The sequence below is a fragment of the Salmo salar genome, chromosome ssa27, assembly GCF_905237065.1.
Source record: "Salmo salar chromosome ssa27, Ssal_v3.1, whole genome shotgun sequence".
In the NCBI taxonomy this organism is placed as follows: domain Eukaryota; kingdom Metazoa; phylum Chordata; class Actinopteri; order Salmoniformes; family Salmonidae; genus Salmo; species Salmo salar.
Genome location: NC_059468.1, coordinates 24501634 through 24521545, shown reverse-complemented (window position 1 = coordinate 24521545; position 19912 = coordinate 24501634). Strand labels below are relative to the sequence as shown.

The 19912-nt window shown below is 45.1% G+C and overlaps 1 protein-coding gene across 6 annotated transcripts in view; it reads left to right on the top strand.

Annotated features, from left to right (window-relative positions):
- LOC106588736 (sorting nexin-13) overlaps nucleotides 1-19912 on the top strand; it is a 35369-nt gene that overhangs the window by 10817 nt on the left and 4640 nt on the right. Inside the window, exons 2-25 of one of the 6 annotated variants that reach the window (XM_045709232.1) lie at nucleotides 7646-7758; nucleotides 7913-8015; nucleotides 8117-8206; nucleotides 8785-8906; nucleotides 8995-9116; nucleotides 9234-9335; nucleotides 9946-10034; nucleotides 10348-10431; nucleotides 10600-10738; nucleotides 12478-12566; nucleotides 12699-12798; nucleotides 14293-14483; nucleotides 14689-14796; nucleotides 14941-15073; nucleotides 15369-15406; nucleotides 15717-15786; nucleotides 16542-16747; nucleotides 17173-17280; nucleotides 17377-17487; nucleotides 17963-18124; nucleotides 19197-19268; nucleotides 19382-19527; nucleotides 19616-19684; nucleotides 19771-19883. In XM_045709232.1, coding sequence (XP_045565188.1) covers nucleotides 7646-7758; nucleotides 7913-8015; nucleotides 8117-8206; nucleotides 8785-8906; nucleotides 8995-9116; nucleotides 9234-9335; nucleotides 9946-10034; nucleotides 10348-10431; nucleotides 10600-10738; nucleotides 12478-12566; nucleotides 12699-12798; nucleotides 14293-14483; nucleotides 14689-14796; nucleotides 14941-15073; nucleotides 15369-15406; nucleotides 15717-15786; nucleotides 16542-16747; nucleotides 17173-17280; nucleotides 17377-17487; nucleotides 17963-18124; nucleotides 19197-19268; nucleotides 19382-19527; nucleotides 19616-19684; nucleotides 19771-19883 — 2680 coding nt within the window. The other 5 variants (XM_014178018.2, XM_014178017.2, XM_014178020.2 and 2 more) reach the window with 5 other exon arrangements.

Sequence of the window (19912 nt, the reverse complement as noted above, 5' to 3'; positions counted from 1 at the left end):
CTCTACAGTGAGAGGGATCAGCAGCAGGGTGACTACAGTGAGCAGGGTGACTCTACAGTGAGAGGGATCAGCAGCAGGGTGACTCTACAGTGAGCAGGGTGACTCTACAGTGAGAGGGATCAGCAGCAGGGTGACTCTACAGTGAGAGGGATCAGCAGCAGGGTGACTACAGTGAGCAGGGTGACTCTACAGTGAGAGGGATCAGCAGCAGGGTGACTCTACAGTGAGAGCAGGGTGACTCTACAGTGAGCAGGGTGACTCTACAGTGAGAGGGATCAGCAGCAGGGTGACTCTACAGTGACCAGGGTGACTCTACAGTGAGAGGGATCAGCAGCAGGGTGACTACAGTGAGCAGGGTGACTCTACAGTGAGAGGGATCAGCAGCAGGGTGACTCTACAGTGAGCAGGGTGACTCTACAGTGAGCAGGGTGACTCTACAGTGAGAGGGATCAGCAGCATGGTGGCTCTACAGTGAGAGGGATCAGCAGCATGGTGGCTCTACAGTGAGCAGGGTGACTCTACAGTGAGAGGGATCAGCAGCAGGGTGACTCTACAGTGAGCAGGGTGACTCTACAGTGAGAGGGATCAGCAGCAGGGTGACTCTACAGTGAGCAGGGTGACTCTACAGTGAGAGGGATCAGCAGCAGGGTGACTCTACAGTGAGCAGGGTGACTCTACAGTGAGAGGGATCAGCAGCAGGGTGACTACAGTGAGCAGGGTGACTCTACAGTGAGAGGGATCAGCAGCAGGGTGACTCTACAGTGAGCAGGGTGACTCTACAGTGAGAGGGATCAGCAGCAGGGTGACTCTACAGTGAGAGGGATTGGCAGCAGGGTGATCTACAGTGAGCAGGGTGACTCTACAGTGAAGGGTCAGCAGCAGGGTGACTCTACAGTGAGAGGGATCAGCAGCAGGGTGATCTACAGTGAGCAGGGTGACTCTACAGTGAGAGGGATCAGCAGCAGGGTGATCTACAGTGAGCAGGGTGACTCTACAGTGAGAGGGATCAGCAGAGAGTACAGTGCCAGGGTGACTCTACAGTGAGAGGGATCAGCAGCAGGGTGACTACAGTGAGCAGGGTGACTCTACAGTGAGAGGGATCAGCAGCAGGGTGACTCTACAGTGAGCAGGGTGACTCTACAGTGAGCAGGGTGACTCTACAGTGAGAGGGATCAGCAGCAGGGTGACTCTACAGTGAGAGGGATCAGCAGCAGGGTGACTGTACAGTGACCAGGGTGACTCTACAGTGAGAGGGATTGGCAGCAGGGTGACTCTACAGTGAGCAGGGTGACTCTACAGTGAGAGGGATCAGCAGCAGGGTGACTGTACAGTGAGCAGGGTGACTCTACAGTGAGAGGGATCAGCAGCAGGGTGACTCTACAGTGAGCAGGGTGACTCTACAGTGAGAGGGATCAGCAGGCAGGGTGACTCTACAGTGAGAGGGCAGAGCAGGGTGACTCTACAGTGAAGGGATACAGCAGGGTGACTCTACAGTGAGAGGGATCAGCAGCAGGGTGACTCTACAGTGAGCAGGGTGACTCTACAGTGAGAGGGATCAGCAGCAGGGTGACTCTACAGTGAGAGGGATCAGCAGCAGGGTGACTACAGTGAGCAGGGTGACTCTACAGTGAAGCAGCAGGGTGACTCTACAGTGAGAGGGATCAGCAGCAGGGTGACTCTACAGTGAGCAGGGTGACTCTACAGTGAGAGGGATCAGCAGCAGGGTGACTACAGTGAGCAGGGTGACTCTACAGTGAGAGGGATCAGCAGCAGGGTGACTCTACAGTGAGAGGGATCAGCAGCAGGGTGACTCTGAATCAGATCATGGACAGATCACTTTCTTTTTATTTCTTTATTCCCCTGGGGTCCTCCTTCCTTTCACACAATACTTTATAGCAGAGCTCTCTGAACCTGTTCCTGGAGACCTACCGTCCCAGGGCTCTACGCTGAACTCTTTTACAAGGAGCATGTGTGCCCCAAAGTTGAAAAATGTGGGCACACACAAATAAATGTGGGTTTTGAGGAGAGGAGAGAGGACGCTAGAAGTATGCAATTGAGATTCTCCCCATGGCCTAATTCTCTCTTCCTTCCTGCACCTGGAGTGCCTGCTTCCTTGAGTGACGCACACACTCACACACACACAGTACCATTCTCACCTCACCTATTGCGATCTTCCTTCCTGCACCTGGAGTGCCACATTCCACCTGAGTGCCCCCTCTGTGACTGTCACACTACTCTGTGGGTGGACACACACCTGCCTCACCCATATCACTTCACCTAGCACTCCTGGAACCTTTAGCTGTCACAGCAAACATCTGAAGAATGTGAACAAATGAACTGTGATCTAGACCCTGGTAGACAATCCTCATGCAAAATAGATTCCGGACCAGCTTTAGCTGTTAACCTGGCTGTCTTTCAAGTAGCCTGAAGAATCCCTCAGATGTAGGCTAATGACCTGAGGTAATGAATAAACCGATTGTATCTTGTTCGCCTGTGTGATGTGTGCCAGTGTTGGCTGGAGACTGGGTTACGTACAGAGTCTGCTAGCATAAGCTTGCTAGTGTTAGTCTGCATTTAGGCTGTGTAAGACTTCAGGATGCAGTGAGAAAGCTAGCATAGCATTAGCAGTTAGCTTGTAAGCATGAAACTGGTTCACCGGTAGCTAAGCGACTTAACTCCAACATATATCTTCTGCAGAGGTCCAATGCAGCCGTTTTTAAAAAAAAATCTCAATATCAAATCATTTCTGGTTAAAAATATAAGTACATTACAGTGATTGTTTTAAATTAAAATGGTCAAAAAGTAACAAAATAGCTTCTTATCAAAGAGCAATTTCTCAAGCAAGAATTTTGCTAGGTCTGTCTGGGAGTGGTCTGAGTGGGGAGGGGAAAACTGAACTAGCTGTTATTGGCAGAGAGATTTGAAACTCTTTCTTATTGGTCTATTAACCTCTCTTGGGTATGTGGGACGTGACTGTCCCACCTGCGGGACACACTCCCAACAGCCAGTGAAATAGCAGGGCGACAAATTCAAAACGACCAAAATCTCATAATTCAAATTTCTCAAACATACGACTACTTTACACCATTTTAAAGATACACTTCTCCTTAATGCAACCACATTGTCCGATTTCAAAAAGGCTTTACAGCGAAAGCCAAACATTAGATTATGTTAGGACACCACCTAAACAAGAAAAGCCACACAGCCATTTTCCTAGCATGGAGAGGCGTCACAAAAAACAGAAATACAGCTAAAATTAAGCACTAACCTTTGACGATCTTCATCAGATGACATTCATAGGACATCATGTTACACAATACATGTATGTTTTGTTCGATCAAGTTCATATTTATATCCAAAAACAGCATTTTACATTGGCGCGTGATGTTCAGAAAATGTTTGCCTCCCAAAACTTCCGGTGAATGTGCACATTAATTTACAGAAATACTCATCATAAACGTTGACAAAATATATAACAATTATTTAAAGAATTATAGATATACTACTACTTAATGCAACCGCTGTGTCAGATTTCAAAATAACTTTACGGAGAAAGCACATTGTTCAATATTCTGAGTACAGAGTTCAGCCATCAGTGCAAGCTATACAGTTACCCGCCAAGTTCTGGCATCAACAAAACTCTAAATTAGTGTTAGAAATGTTTCCTTACCTTTGCTGATCCTCGGCGGAATGCACTCGCAGGACTCCCACTTCCACAAGAAATGTTCATTTGTTCGATAAAGTCCATCATTTATGTCCAAATACCTCCGTTTTGTTGGCGCGTCCAGAACACTATTCCAAAGGCATGATGCGGGAGCGCAAATCAATAGACGAAAAGCTTAAAATTTCCATTACCTACCGCTTGTAGAAACATATCAAAAGATGTTTACAATCAATCCTTAGGGTGCTTTTAACATAAATAATTGATAATATTCCAACCGGACAATAGCGTATTCATTACAGAAGAAAAATAATAAATGCTAGCCATGCGTGAATGTGCATGAAGTAACTACATGACCTCAGACAGTCCACTGCTTGAACCGGCTGTTATTCCCTCAAAATTCACCATAGAAGCCTCAAACAACTTTCTAAAGACTGTTGACATCTAGTGGAAGCCTTAGGAAGTGCAAAATGACCCCTAAGTCACTGTAGTTTGGAAAGGGAATTCATTAAAAAAAAAACTACAGCCTCAGATTTTCAACTTCCTGGTTGGATTATTCTCAGGTTTTTGCCTGCTATTTGAGTTCTGTTATACTCACAGACATCATTCAAACAGTTTTAGAAACTTCAGAGTGTTTTCTATCCAAATATACTAATAATCTGCATATTCTAGCTTCTGGGCCCGAGTAATAGGCAGTTTAATTTGGGTAGGTTTTTCATCCGGCCGTGAAAATACTGCCCCCTACCCAAGAGAAATTAACTAGTCACCAGGCAGGCCAAAACTCCATCCCACCAAAACAGGCTCAAATTTCAGGCAGTCTTTTCAAACAGATCTTACACTAAAAGGGCATTATCATAATTGTCACAATTTCACAGTATTCTTCCAACCTCAGTGTTGAAAAATACATATTAAAAAACACTGGCAAATCATGTTTTTTGACTGCATTGGGCCTTTAAGTTGTGATGCGCCCAGAAGAGTGTGCCGCCAAAACTAGTAAAAATGTCTATTTTTATGCTTACCTTGTATCTGTTTGTCTGTAACTGCAAGCTTTTCTTTGGGTGCTGAAATCTGTAGTAGTCTGTCAAATTGCGCCACCTAATCCACAGTTTTCCAATGGAGTAGGAAGTTAGCGACTTCAAACATGCAGTAACTCAATACTTTATAAAAGTATAAAAAATATCCATTCTTTAATCCTTACTGTGTACCTGTGCTTGTCCTGATTGCTATAGAGTTGTCTGTTTTGAATCAAAAACATCTGATTTTGATGGGGTCCTCCTCCTCTGCTAACAAACAAGAGGTTGCGTAAAATGCTACTTTTGTCAAAAACTACAGATTTCAGCACCCAAAGTGAAGCTTGCAGTTACACAGGACAAACCTAGAGAAGGAAAACATTAAATAATGGACAGCTTTACAATTATTGACTGATAGTGACTCGATGTAGTTGGCGGTACATTCTTCTGGGCGAATCACAACTTCTCTCCGTAGAAGACATTATACACCGAGTGTACAAAACATTAGCAACACCTGCTCTTTCCATGACATAGACTGCCCAGGTGAATCCAGGTGGAAGCTATGATCCCTTATTGATGTCACATGTTAAATCCACTTCAATCAGTGTAGATGATGAGGGGGAGACCGGTTAAAGAAGGATTTTTATGCCTTGAGACAATTGAGACATGGATTGTGTGTGTGTGCCATTTCAGTGGGTGAATAGGCAAGACAAAATATTTAACTGCCTTTGAACAGGGTGTGGTAGTAGGTGCCAGTTACACCGGTTTAATTGTGTCAAGAACTGCAACGCTGCTGGGTTTTTCATACTAAACAGTTTCCTGGGCCAGCTACCCTGTGGAATGCTTTCGATGCCTTGTAGAGTCTATGCCCTGACAAATTGAAGCTGTTCTGAGGGTAAAAGAAGGGTGTGCAACTCAATATTAGGAAAGTGTTCCTAATGTTTTGTACACTCAGTGTATATGTCAAACAGCCTAGTCTACATGGGTGATACCTAGTCAGTTTTAAAACTGAATGCCTTCAACTGAAATGTCATTCGCATTTACTTCTTAGCTAGGTCACAGATTGCAATGCAAGTGCTAGCATTAGCAGTTAGATTGCTAGCATTAGGCTTGTAGGCTGTGTGAGATCAGGTTAGGATGCAGTGAGAGAGCTAGCGATGTTAGCAGTGAGGTCAGCAGTTTCTCTTTTTCCTGCTCTGACAATAACAGGAAACCTGAGGATGAGAAACTCTCTTCCTCTCGCTTTCTCTCGATCTGACTTTCTGTAGTGTTTTATATTTTATTTAACCTTTATTTAACTAGGCAAGTCAGTTAACAAATTGTTATTTACAATGACGGCCTTCCCCGGCCAAACCTGGATTACGCTGGGCTAATTGTGCGCCGCCCTATGGGACTCCCAATACGGCCGGATGTAATATAGCCTGGATTTGAACCAGGGACTGTAGTGACGCCTCTTGCACTGAGATGCAGTGCCTTAGACCGCCACAGTTCAAATGTGAAATTAGTTGGGTGATTGCTATATGTTAACCTGTTATGGCTTGATCCCGTTAGCGGGATCGATATGACGACAGCCAGTGAAAGTGCACGGCGGCAAATTCAAAACAACAAAAATCTCAAAATTAAAATTTCTCAAACATACAAGTATTATACACCATTTTAAAGATAAGATTCTCCTTAATCTAACCAGAGTGTCCGCTTTCAAAAAGGCTTTACGGCGAAAGCAAAACATTGGATTATGTTAGGACAGCACCAAAACACGAAAATCACACAGCCATTTTCCAAGCAAGCAGAGGCTTCACAAAAACCAGAAAGTCAGCTAAAATCAATTACTAACCTTTGATGATCTTCATCAGATGACACTCCCAGGACTCAATATTACAAAATACATGTATGTTTTGTTTGATAAAGTTCATATTTATATCCATAAACCCCATTTTACATTGTTCAGAAAATGTATTCCCATCAAAACTTACGGTGAATGAGCACATCAATTTACAAAAATACTCATAATTAACGTTGATTAAATTTACAACAGTTATTGAAAGAATTATAGATATACTACTCCTTAATGCTCCCGCTGTGTCAGATTTTAAAATAGCTTTTCGGCGAAAGCACATTTGTCAATATTCTGAGTACAGAGCTCAACCATCAAAGCAAGCTATACAGATACCAGCAAAGTTCTGGAGTCAACTAAACTCAGAATTAGTATTATAAATATTCCCTTACCTTTGCTGATCTTGGTCGGAATGCACTACCAGGACTCCTACTTCCACAATAAATGTTCTTTTTGTTTGAAATACTCCATATTTATGTCCAAATACCTCCGTTTTGTTCGTGCGTACAGATCACTATCCAAAGGCATAACGCGTGTGCGTAAAATAAGAGACAAAAAGTCAAATAGTTCCATTACCGTTCGTAGAAACATGTCAAACGATGTTTACAATCAATCCTTAGGGTCTTTTTAAAATAAAACGTCGATAATATTCCAACCGCACAATAGCGTATTCATTACAGAGGAAAAAGGAGAGGCGCGCCAACGTGCCCGCGCAGTGAACAACTCACTGCTCCCAGGCAGTCCACTGATAGACTGAGCTCCTATTCTCTGCCCAGTAACAGGAGACACATGAAAGACGTTTCTAAAGGCTGTTGACAGCCAATGGAAGCCGTAGGAAGTGCAAAATGACCCCACAGACACTGTAGTTTGAACAGGGATTAGATAGAACTACAAATCACTTCCTGGTTGGATTTTTTTGTCAGGTTTTTGCCTGCCATATGAGTTCTGTTATACTAACAGACATCATTCAACCAGTTTTAGAAACTTCAGAGTTTTTTTCTATCAAAATCTACTAATAATATGCATATCTTAGTTTCTGGGAGTGAGTAGGAGGCAGTTTACTCTGGGCTCGTCAGTCATCCAAGCGACTCAATACTGCCACCATCCATAAGAAGTTAACCCCCTCCCTCCCCCCTCCAGGCCAGTCTGTCTGTTTGGGGATGGGGGGGTCTAGGAGTGGTGCTGTTCCTCATCACTTTCGGACCCTTCGCTATCTTCTACCTGGCCTTCTATATCTGCTGCGTTGTAGGCGGGTAAGTGTGCAAAACCTGTTTGAAGTTAAGTCATTTATAGATGTTTATGTGAAATGATCTGTCTTGGTTGTATCCCAGCTTTCAATAGGTTTTTACTGAGATTACTAATGAATCTGGTTTACCTGTCTTCTCCCTCTCTCCTCTCCTCCTCCAGTGGTTTTGCGGTCACTCTGTTGTTTGGGAAGACTAACTCAGAGAGACATCTAGAGAAGTGTGAACACTCCTACCTGCCAGCCACGCAAACGGGTATACTGAAGGTATGAAACACACACATGCACACACTCACCAACACACACTCACACAAATAATGACTCTCTCTCTTCTCCCCTCCCCCTTCATCTCTTTCTTTCCCCCCCAGACGTTGGATGAGATGAGGTTGGAGCAGAAGCCTATAAAGATAGACAGGAGACTGACTGGCTCCAACTACATAGACGAGCCTCTGCAACAGGTAAGTAACAGATGGATGAAGGATGGGCAGATGAAAACAAACGGAGAGGGAGCACAGTGCTGACACACAGATACTTTCTGTTTACTGGGTTCTGTCTATACAACTATGATTGAAGCCAAGTCACCAGTTTTAGTCTGCAACTATCTCAATGTAGACATTTATGTCTCTGTAGCAAAGGGGTGTGTTTGTATTTCTGACTGTCTTAGTAGATGTTTATGTATGTGTCTCAGTGTTGAACATAACAGACATATTCCCTCTGTTAGTCCTAGAGAATGATAGCTGTGACTGAAATGTCTCCACTAAAGTGCTAGTTACTTAGTTGCTATAGCAGCCAGATAAAGTGAGAACATGTCATTAAGTAGCCTAATTAGATCATGACCTGCCTGGATCAGCAGCCCCACTGTCTCTCTGCAGACGTCACTGTGTGTTTGTGTGTGTGTGGTCCTGCATGGTTTATCTCCCTCTTGTGTTCTGTATGGCCACTGTGGGTTTAATGAAAATGGACTTCTCACCTACAATAATGACTGGCCAGTTTCTCTCACTCAAACACTCTCTCTCTTCCTCCTCTCCCTCTCCAGGTCATCCAGTTTGCATTGAGAGATTATATTCAGTATTGGTATTACACTCTGAGTGAGGATGAGTCTTTCCTGCTGGAAATCAGACAGACTGTCCAGAACGCTCTGGTCCAGTTCTCTACACGGTAACATTCTATTACTACTATATTACTGGTGATTTACTGCTCTTCCTTACTTCTCTATAACTAGTGTGTTATTATTAATATTATACAGGTCTAAAGAGGTGGACTGGCAGCCTTATTTCACCACCAGACTGGTGGATGACTTCGCTACTCACCTCCGAGTCTTCAGAAAGGCCCAGGACAGACTGGAGCGCAGGGATGACAATAAACAGAGTACTAATACACACACACCGACAGACATGCACTCTCCCTCTCTCTGACATGATGATTGTGGTGATGTTGATGAAGGTGATGATGATGATGATGAAGATGGTGGTGATGTGTTTCTAGGGGACTTGGAGGAGATGGTGGAGTCATTCTTTGAGGCGGAGGTAGAGATGGAGAGGAACGTCTGCAGAGACGTGGTCTGCACCTCCCTGAAGGATGAAGAAGGTAGACACACACACTTCCCATTAGAGCGAGGAAGGTTCACACGCTGCACCTCAACACGAAAGTTGAAGCAACTTTGAATATATATATATATATATATATATATATATATATATATATATACACACACACTGAGTGAACAAAACATTAAGAACACCTGCTCTTTCCATGAGACTGACCAGGTGAATCCAGGTGGAAGCTGTGATCCCTTATTGATGTTACCTGTTAATTCCACTTCCATCAGTGTAGATGAAGGAAGGACAAAATATGTTAAGTTCCTTTGAACGGGGTATGGTAGTAGGTGCCAGGCACACTGGTTTGTTTTTCATGCTCAACCGTTTCCCGTGTGTATCAAGAATGGTCCACCACCCAAAGGACATCCAGCCAACTTGACACAACTGTGGGAAGCATTGAATCAACATGGGCCAGCATCCCTGTGGAACGCTTTCCACACCTTGTACAGTCCATGCCCTGATGAATTGAGGCTGTTCTGAGGGCAAAAGGGGGGTTGCAACTCAATATTAGCAAGGTGTTCCTAATGTTTGGTATACTTGGTGTACATCATAATGTTGACATTCAGGTACTGACATCTCTGTGTGTGTCTCTGTGTCAGGGTTCCTAAGGGACTTGTGTGAGGTGCTGCTCTACCTTTTACTACCTCCTGGAGACTTCCACAACAAGAACATGAGATACTTCCTTAGGGTGAGACACACACACACACACACACACACGCACACGCACACACACGCACAAGACAAGCACACACTCACACTGTGACACAAACACACACTGAAACACACAAACCAACATGAAATTGAGTGTGATGTGTGGTCCTGAGTGGCTCAGTCAGTAGAGCATGGCACTTGCAACACCAAGGGTTGTGTGTTAGATACCCACTGGGGCCACCCATACATAAATATCTATGCACGCATGAATGTAAGTGGATAAAAGCTGTCTACTAAATGGCATAAAGTCATATTTTATGTGATGTAATTTGATTGTGTCCATGTCCCAGGAGATTCTGGCTCGCGGCGTTCTCCTTCCCCTGGTCAACCAGCTGAGTGATCCTGATTACATCAACCAGTTCGTTATCTGGATGGTCAGTATCAGTAATCACATTGATAATCAATATCATTATCAATATTACCACTTGATCAACCAGTTGTATAAGGTTAGTAGAGATCAATAACATTCATCAACTGATATAAATGTTACATAAGCGCGTGTGTATGCCTGCATGCGTGTTTGTGTGTGTATATGTGTGTAGATCCGGGACTCTAGCTGTAACTACGAGGCATTTATGAACATCTTGAAGCTGACAGACAAAGTGTCTGAGCTGGAGGCTGTTAAAGACAAGGCCCTGGAGGAACTACAGTACCTACGATCACTGGACACCGCAGGAGACGGTACACACATGCACACAGACATGCATGACACCACACTTTTACCATAAAATAAACTCAGCAAAAAAAGAAATGTCCCTTTTTTCAGGACCCTGTCTTTCAAAGATAATTCGTACAAATCCAAATAACTTCACAGATCTTCATTGTAAAAGGTTTAAACACTGTTTCCCATGCTTGTTCAATGAACCATAAACAATTAATGAACATTCACCTGTGGAACGGTCGTTAAGACACTAACAGCTTACAGACGGTAGGCAATTAAGGTCAGTTATGAAATCTTAGGACACTAAAGAGGCCTTTCTGCTGGGGCGGCAGGGTAGCCTAGTGATTAGAGCAGTGGACTAGTAACCGAAAGGTTGCAAGTTCGAATCCCCGTCGTTCTGCCCCTAGGCCGTCATTGAAAATAAAAATGTGTTCTTAAGTAAAGGTAAAAATAAAATAAACTCTGAAAAACGCCCAGGGTCCCTGCTCATCTGCGTGAACGTGCCTTAGGCATGCTGCAAGGAGGACTGGTCACCATAGCAATAGAGGACTGCAGATGTGGCCAGGGCAATAAATTGCAATGTCCGTACTGTGAGACGCCTAAGACAGCTCTACAGGGAGACAGAACGGACAGCTGATCGTCCTCACAGTGGCAGACCACGTGTAACAACACCTGCACAGGATCGGTACATCCGAACATCACACCTGCGGGACAGGTACAGGATGGCAACAACAACTGCCCTCCATCAGTGCTCAGACCGTCCGAAATAGGCTGAGAGAGGCTGGACTGAGGGCTTGTAGGCCTGTTGTAAGGCAGGTCCTCACCAGACATCATTGGCAACAATGTCGCCTTTGGGCACAAACCCACCATCGCTGGACCAGACGGGACTGGAAAAAAGTGCTCTTCACTGACGAGTCACATTTTTTTTCACCAGGGGTGATGGTCAGATTTACGTTTATCGTTGAAGGAATGAGCGTTACAACAAGGCCTGTACTCTGGAGTGGGATCGATTTGGAGGTGGATCATGGGTCTGGGGCGGTGTGTCACAGCATCATCGGACTGAGCTTGTTGTTATTGCAGGCAATCTCAACGCTGTGTGTTACAGGGAAGACATCCTCCTCCCTCATGTGGTACCCTTCCTGCAGGCTCATCCTGACATGACCCTCCAGCATGACAATGCCACCAGCCATAATACTCGTTCTGTGCGTGATTTCCTGCAAGACAGGAATGTCAATGTTCTGCCATGGCCAGCGAAGAGCCCGGATCTCAATCCCCTCCAGGATCGAAGGGTGAGGGCTAGGGCCATTCCCCCCCAGAAATGTCCGGGAACTTGCAGGTACCTTGGTGGAAGAGTGGGGTAACATCTCACAGCAAGAACTGGCAAATCTGGTGCAGTCCATGAGGAGGATATGCACTGTAGTACTTAATGCAGCTGGTGGCCACACCAGATACTGACTGTTACTTCTGATTCTGACCCCCCCTCCCCCCTTGTTCAGGGACACATTATTCAATTTCTGCTAGTCACATGTCTGTGGAACTTGTTCAGTTTATGTCTCAGTTGTTGAATCTTATGTTCATACAAATATCTACACATGTTAAGTTTACTGAAAATAAACGCAGTTGACAGTGAGAGGACATTTTTGTTGTTGTTGCTGAGTTTATACATACAATCCCTCAAAAATATATATATTAATCTCTCATTCCACTCTCCTCTCCCTCCCTCCATCCCATTCCTTCCCTCTTTCTCTCCCTCTCTCAGATATCAATGTTATAAAGAATCAGATCAACAGTCTGTTGTTTGTGAAGAAGGTCTGTGAGACCAGGATACAGAGGCTACAGTCAGGGAAGGTCAGACATGGGCTATTATGGAGAGTTTGATGAACAGTGAAAATGAGTTAAACACACACTTACTAAACCTCTTTCTCTCTCGTTCTCACGCTTTCTATCTCTCCTTATCTCATCTCTCTATTTCTGCTGTAGGAAGTAGATACTCTAAAACTAGCAGCTAATTTCGGCAAGCTGTGCATCATACCGCTGGAACACATCCTTGTTCACAACATCGCCTTGCAATTCTTTATGGGTTAGTACTGTACCACACACACAACACTGTCATGCAAGCCGACTTGTTTTTATATTTTATTTAACCTTTATTTGTTTTATTTCATCTTTATTTAACCAGGTAGGCCAGTTGAGAGCAAGTTGTCATTTACAACTGCGACCTGGCCAAGATAAAGCAAAGCAGTGTGACACAAACAACAACACAGAGTTACACATGGAGTAAACAAACATACAGTCAATAATACAATAGAAAATCTGTAATACACTCTGTGAAGTGAGGAGGTAAGGCAATAAATAGGCCATAGTGGCAAGTAATTACAATTTAGCAATTAAACACTGGAGTGATAGATGTGCAGAAGATGATTGTGCAAGTAGAGATACTGGGGTGCAAAAGAGCAGAAAACAAAAAAACAACTATAGGGATGAGGTAGGTAGTTGGTTGGATGAGCTATTTACAGATGGGCTGTGTACAGCTGCAACGATCGGTAAGCTGCTCTGACAGCCGATGCTTGAAGTTAGTGAGGGAGATATGACTCCAGCGATTTTTGCAATTCGTTCCAGTCATTGGCAGCAGAGAACTGGAAGGAAAGGCAGCCAAAGTAGGTGTTGGCTTTGGGGATGACCAGTGAAATATACCTGCTGGAGCGCCTGCTACGGGGTGGGTGTTGTTATGGTGACCAGTGAGCTGAGATAAGGCGGGGCTTTACCTAGCAAAGACTTATAGATGACCTGGAGCCAGTTGGTTTGGCGACGAATATGTAGTGAGGGCCAGCCAACGAGAGCATACAGGTAGCAGTGGTGGGTAGTATATGGGGCTTTGGTGACAAAACAGATGGCACTGTGATAGACTGCATCCAATTTGCTGAGTAGAGTATTGGAGGCTATTTTGTAAATGACATCGCCGAAGTCAAGGATCGGTAGGATAGTCAGTTTTACTAGGGTATGTTTGGCAGCATGAGTGAAGCAGGCTTTGTTGCGAAATAGGAAGACGATTCTAGATTCAATTTTGGATTGGAGATGCTTAATATGAGTCTGGAATGAGAGTTTACAGTCTAGCCAGACACCTAGGTATTTGTAGATGTCCACATATTCCAAGTCAGAACATCCAGAGTAGTGATGCTAGGCGGATGGGCGGGTGCGGGCAGCGATCAGTTGAAGAGCATGCATTTAGTTTTACTAGCGTTTAAGAGCAGTTGGAGGCCATGGAAGGAGTGTTGTGTGGCATTGAAGCTCGTTTGGAGGTTTGTTAACACAGTTTCCAACCAGGCAAGTCAATTAAGAACAAATTCTTATTTACAATGACTGCCAGGCAAGAGTCAAATGGTCTCCGGTGGGGACGTGGGACAACACAGACAGAAGACACTGGAAAAACCACATACAACAGCAAACAAAGTGTGTGTGTGTGTGTGTGTGTGTGTGTGAAGGCATGTGTGTGAAGGCATGTGTGTGCCTGACAGTGGAGGGCTACAGAGGAACATCCTAACCCCTTACCTCTGACCTCTGCCCTCTCCTGTAGACTACATGCAGGCGGCTGGGGCCCAGGCAGAGCTGTTCTTCTGGCTGACAGTAGAGGGCTACAGAGTAACAGCCCAGCAACAACTAGAGGTGATGGAGGGATGGCAGAAGGATGGAAAGAAGGGAGGTTCTACTAAAGGACTGCTGAAGGCTGCAGCACTAGGGGTCTATGAACAGTACCTGTCTGATAAGGTAACACACACGCTTTCACAACATACACATACACTTTTGCAACACGTGCTCAAACCCACACATTTTCTTAAACTTTTGTCCACCTTTCTTTCTCTCTCTCTCTCTCTCTCTCTCTCTCTCTCTCTCTTTCTTCCTCTTCCTCTTCCTTTCTCTTTCTCCCTCTTCCTCTCTCTCTCTTTCTCCCTCTTCCCCTCTCTCTCTCCAGGCGTCCCCCAGGGTGCAGGTAGATGAGGTGTCTGTAGTCAAACTGAGAGAGAAGCTACAGAAGGAAGGCGACCCCACGCCAGAGATATTCGACGACATCCAGAGAAAAGTGTGTTTTTGTTAGTCTGATTAAAAACGTTATCAACTGTCGGAGACTGTAACAGCTAGCAAGCATATTGGAGACCTTTGTACTCAATGCTTCGTTGTGGATCCAAATAAAGTATTCCCATGTGTTCTGGTGTGTGTGTTGCAGGTGTATGACATGATGCTTCGTGATGACAGGTACTACCCGTCGTTCAGACAGAGTCCCCTCTACATCAGGATGTTAGCTGAACTGGACATGCTGAAAGAACCCTCTTATAGAGGATCAGATGACGGAGATGGAGGTTAGTACGGTCTGTCTGTGCACTGTAAGCATAGCTTAACCCTAACCCAGGGGTGAGAGGAGGGTTTTTGCTTCTCCCCTGTTTTATCAATGAAGGTAATTGATTAGTTAGGAACTCACCTCACCTGGTTGTCTAGGTCTTAGTTGGACACCTATTGAAAACAAATAACAAAACCAACAGAACACACGACCCTCCGTGGAATGAGTTTCACACCCCTGGCCTAACCTATTCCCCATGACTTTGAAGAGAAACTGTTGTCCTATATCTCAAACTATTTCTCTCTCTTCCTCTACAGAATCGTTCAACGGTTCTCCAACAGGAAGCATTAATCTGGTAAGTCCTGGTCAGTCCCTGAGACACACCAGCGCTCAGTGCAGTCATGAAATACAGCCCGAGTCACGGTACTGTCTTTTAGAACCGGTGTTATTGGACCTCTGGTGTTCGCTACCCTGCTATAGAGTTGTTAAGATTTAACAACTGTTAGGAAATGGTTGACTTTTATTGCGGTCGAAGTAGCAGTGTCGCTGCTGTTGATTGGCTGTTAGTACAGGGATTAACAGTATCACAGGTGTTGATTGGATGTTAGTCCAGAGATTGGCAGTATCTCTGGTTCTTAATGGTTGTTTCTCTCCACTGTTTACAGTCTCTGGATGACCTTTCGAATTCCTGCCATGACGACAATATACAGCTACACGCCTTCATCTCTGACACAGGTACTCACACACTTGAATTCAGACTTGTGATATCCAGTCAGATGAGTGTGTTGTCTGTGGTGGGATGTGATGTATTGTAAGCTAGTGTGCTACTGAAAGTTAACCAACTACCATTGTCCCCTCACTTGCATGTGTGACTACTGACTACTAATGTGGTTTCATTCAGATATGTGTGGGTACAACAGTAGTGGCCTTAAAAGCGTTACCCTGTCAAAATGCCTTGATGCTGTAAGGAGCCTAGATGCAGTGTTGTCTCCTAACACTACAAGACGGCAGTCCAGTGAGTTCCATTATTTATGGCATGGAAGATGTGTCTTGGATGATAAAATAGCAAGGGCAGGGTGGGCAAGATTTTACAGCGGTGCGACGAGTAACTTTTTTTATGGCCAGGACTGTGTGTGTGCCTTTTTGAACTACTGACCACTCCCCCGACTAGCCCCCACCTCCCCTCTCATCACCCTTTGACCTGTAACCTCATCTCCTCACATTAACCATCAACTTGTATCACTCATGTTACCATCTCATTTTGCTGCTACTTTTCTTTTTACACTTTCATTATTTCATCACCTTTACCATTTCTTCTCTTTTTCCTTTTTCCTTCACTTATTCCTTTGCTACTTTTTGTCATCTGTCCTCATTCCCCTTCTCTGTCTCTGTCTGTGCACTTCCTGTTTATCCTGCCTCCCTTCCCTATCCCTCTCCTCCTCCTCCTCGCCCTCTCCTGCCTCCTCTTCCCCCTGGGCTCTGTGTATCAGTAGCTGATGCTTGTCTCCCCGGGGCTGGGTTGGGTATGGGGTTGGGGCTGCTGGGTGCTACAGGGGTGTGTAACGACCACGGCAAGACCTACGCCCTCTACGCCATCACCGTGTGCCGCCGTAACCACGACGGCAGCGAGGACTCCTGGAAAACCTACCGCCGCTACTCCGACTTCCACGACTTCCACATGAGGATCACGGAGCAGGTAAAGGTAAATATATGTGTTCCTATAACAAAGTCCTTCTGACTTCTAAGGTGTGTACATAGATTTGGAAAGGTGGCATACCTTCTATCCTTGCAATTGCATCTTCTGTGACAGCATCTCCATTTTAAAGTTGTACGTTTATTCTACTTCTAAGAGTGCATTGGCAGTTTGTAAATAAACTGAAAAGGTGCATAACACCACCTAATGTGCTGGAGTGCATATAGTCTGAACAGGTATAAAGCCAATGTTGGTGATTTACTGTCTCCTGCACTTATGGAATTTTGCTTACCTGGATGAAATGATGTGATCCTGCCTTAACCCATAGCAAGTCCCACCCAGTCGACTACTTCAAAGTGGTGGAAGCCTGTGTGTTGTACCTCCATTTTGGGAACCTGGCATGTATGTGTGTGTTTGATATATTCCAGTTTGAGAACTTGACGTCGATCCTGAAGCTGCCAGGGAAGAAGACGTTCAACAACATGGACAGAGACTTCCTGGAGAAGAGGAAAAAAGATCTCAACGCATACCTACAGGTAGGAGTGTGTGTGTGTAGTTGTTTCTTTAGTATACCTGTTTTACGTGGCTATGACCATTCCTCTCTTCTCTCTCTCTCTGTGTGTGTGTGTTAGCTGCTGCTGAATCCAGAGATGGTGAAGGCCTGTCCTACTCTCGTCCCATATGTCTATGACTTCCTGGAGAATAAGCAATACAGCAAGGGCAAGGGAGACTTCGCACGCAAGGTACACACACACACACACACACACACACACACACACACACGGCAGATAGCCTATCGGTTAAGAGCTTTGGGACAGAAACCGAAAGATCGCTGGTTCGAGTCCCCGAGCCGACTAAGTGAAACATCTGTCAACGTGTCCTTGAGCAAGGGACTTAACCCTAACCCTAACCCTAATTGCTCCTGTAAGCAGACACTCTTGCTCTGGGTAAGAGTGTCTGCTAAATGATATATCTTTTTATATTTAAAAACACTCCCGTTGCCCAGCTGTACATACTCAAGTGGCTTAGTTACGGCATCGCTCACTACACTCACCTGTCGCGTGTTTGTCTGTGTGTGGCCCATTTACATTATTTAGCAGATTCTCTTATACAGTAGTTAGTGAATACATTTTCATACTGGTCCCTCATGGGAATCGAACCCACAACCCTGGCGTTGCGAGCGTCATTGTTTACCAACTGAGCCACATGTCTCAACAGATGGATACGTTTGTGAACCCGCTGCGTAGCTCGATGCGTAACGTGTCGAACGCAGTGAAGAGACTGCCAGATAGTCTGGCTGAAGGGATGAACACTGCTGCTGACAACATGGGACGCATGTCAGAGAAACTGGGACAGGACATCAAACAGTCCATGTTCAAGGTAAGGACTCTACCTATTAGGGATGTGACAAATGGAAAACATTTCTTAACGTTTAAACTGAAAAAATCATATTGGTTTTCCATTTAAAACGGTAAGAAAATGCACATAATTCCACGCGATGCAGCTGTGCTGCTGCCAGCAACAGTTTAGGTCTCATGGTGCGTCCCTTTCAGATGGTGAAGCATTGCAGCTGTACTACCATTACTGTCCCTCAATTCCACCTTACAAAGTTTACATTTCCTTCTCATTTAACTTGTCAAAGTATTGCCCTACAGGGTTTCGCTGCCGTCGCTTGTCTTTCTCTACCATTTTTCCAAATGTTAACAACGATGAAGTAGTGGAGTGTCGACTCCAAAAGAACTCCTTGCACGTCGACTCCTATTTCTGAGTGTCAAGATTCAGAATTTTTGGAACAGAGGAGACTTAGTTGCCATACTTCTGAAAACAGAAACACTTGCATCTTTCATAGCGAGCTAGCGAGGAACGGAGAGAGAGGGGAGGGGCACAGTCTAGGCGGGTCGGCCACCAGGCAGAAAGTCAGAACCGTGCACTAGGCCTATCCTGCCAATCAAAAACTGTATCTCGCAATTTCTTGGCTTGCAACGTCTCACAGCGTCAGTAAAGCAAGGCCTATCATCGATGAATAGGCTAGGATACTGAGATGCAACACTTGGCTCTCACAGTGTCTGCGAATGTGCACTGATTCGCTTCACGCTGTTCAGTGTGGTTGCCAGGGCACCAAAACAGCGGAGAAGTTGAGCCTCGCGCTTCAACGATCTTAGTTGTTGCGGAATTTGACCCACTATGCTGTTTACTTTCTGCATCTATGAAAGGGTTTTTCTTAACGTTAAGGATCCCAATTAAACATTTAAACGTTCACGGGCCTACTACCTATACTACAACCTTAACATAACCGACATTGGACGCATGTCTGAGAAACTGGGGCAACATCAAACAGTCCATGTTCAACAGTCTTGCTACACTCTCTAACCTTAAAAGTCCAACCAGACTGACCATGTACTAATTATACTTAGACTATACATCTGACTATACTCTACTGTCTGATGTCCAGGTGCCCCCACTGCTCCCCAAGTCTGACATTGACCCAGAGCACTGCCGGGTCTCGGCCCAGCTGGACGACAACGTGAGTACCACACCCCGACTAGCACACGGTCCCACCTCTCCTCTGAAACATGATCAATTAGTGAAAGCAATATAGTGGTATGACGTTTACATTGGGAGGTGTGTGTGTTCCAGGTGGATGATAACATCCCTCTGCGTGTGATGCTGCTGCTGATGGATGAGGTGTTTGACCTGAAGGAGAGGAACCAGTGGCTTCGCAGGAACATCAAGAACCTTCTGCAGCAACTCATCAGAGCCACATACGGAGACACTATCAACAGGTACTGTACACACACATGCACACACACACACACACCAGGGCCACATACAGAGATCTGACTGTATTGTCTGCCCCTCTGGTCTCTGCAGGAAGATTGTTGATCATGTGGACTTCATGACAGCTCCAGAACAGGTGGCAGACTACGTCAAGAAGTTCAGGTGACAGACACACACACACACGCACTATTAGATCGCTGTGTGTGATTGGTTAGAAGGTAACTCTCTGTGGTCCCGTCCCTGTGCAGGGATTCATACTGGCCCAACGGAATCCTAGCAGAGTCTCCGCCCCGCCGGGACAAGAACATCCGCATGAGGACACGGGTCGCCGCCAAGACCAACCTATTGGGAATCATGCCAGGTAATGCACACAAACACACACACACACAC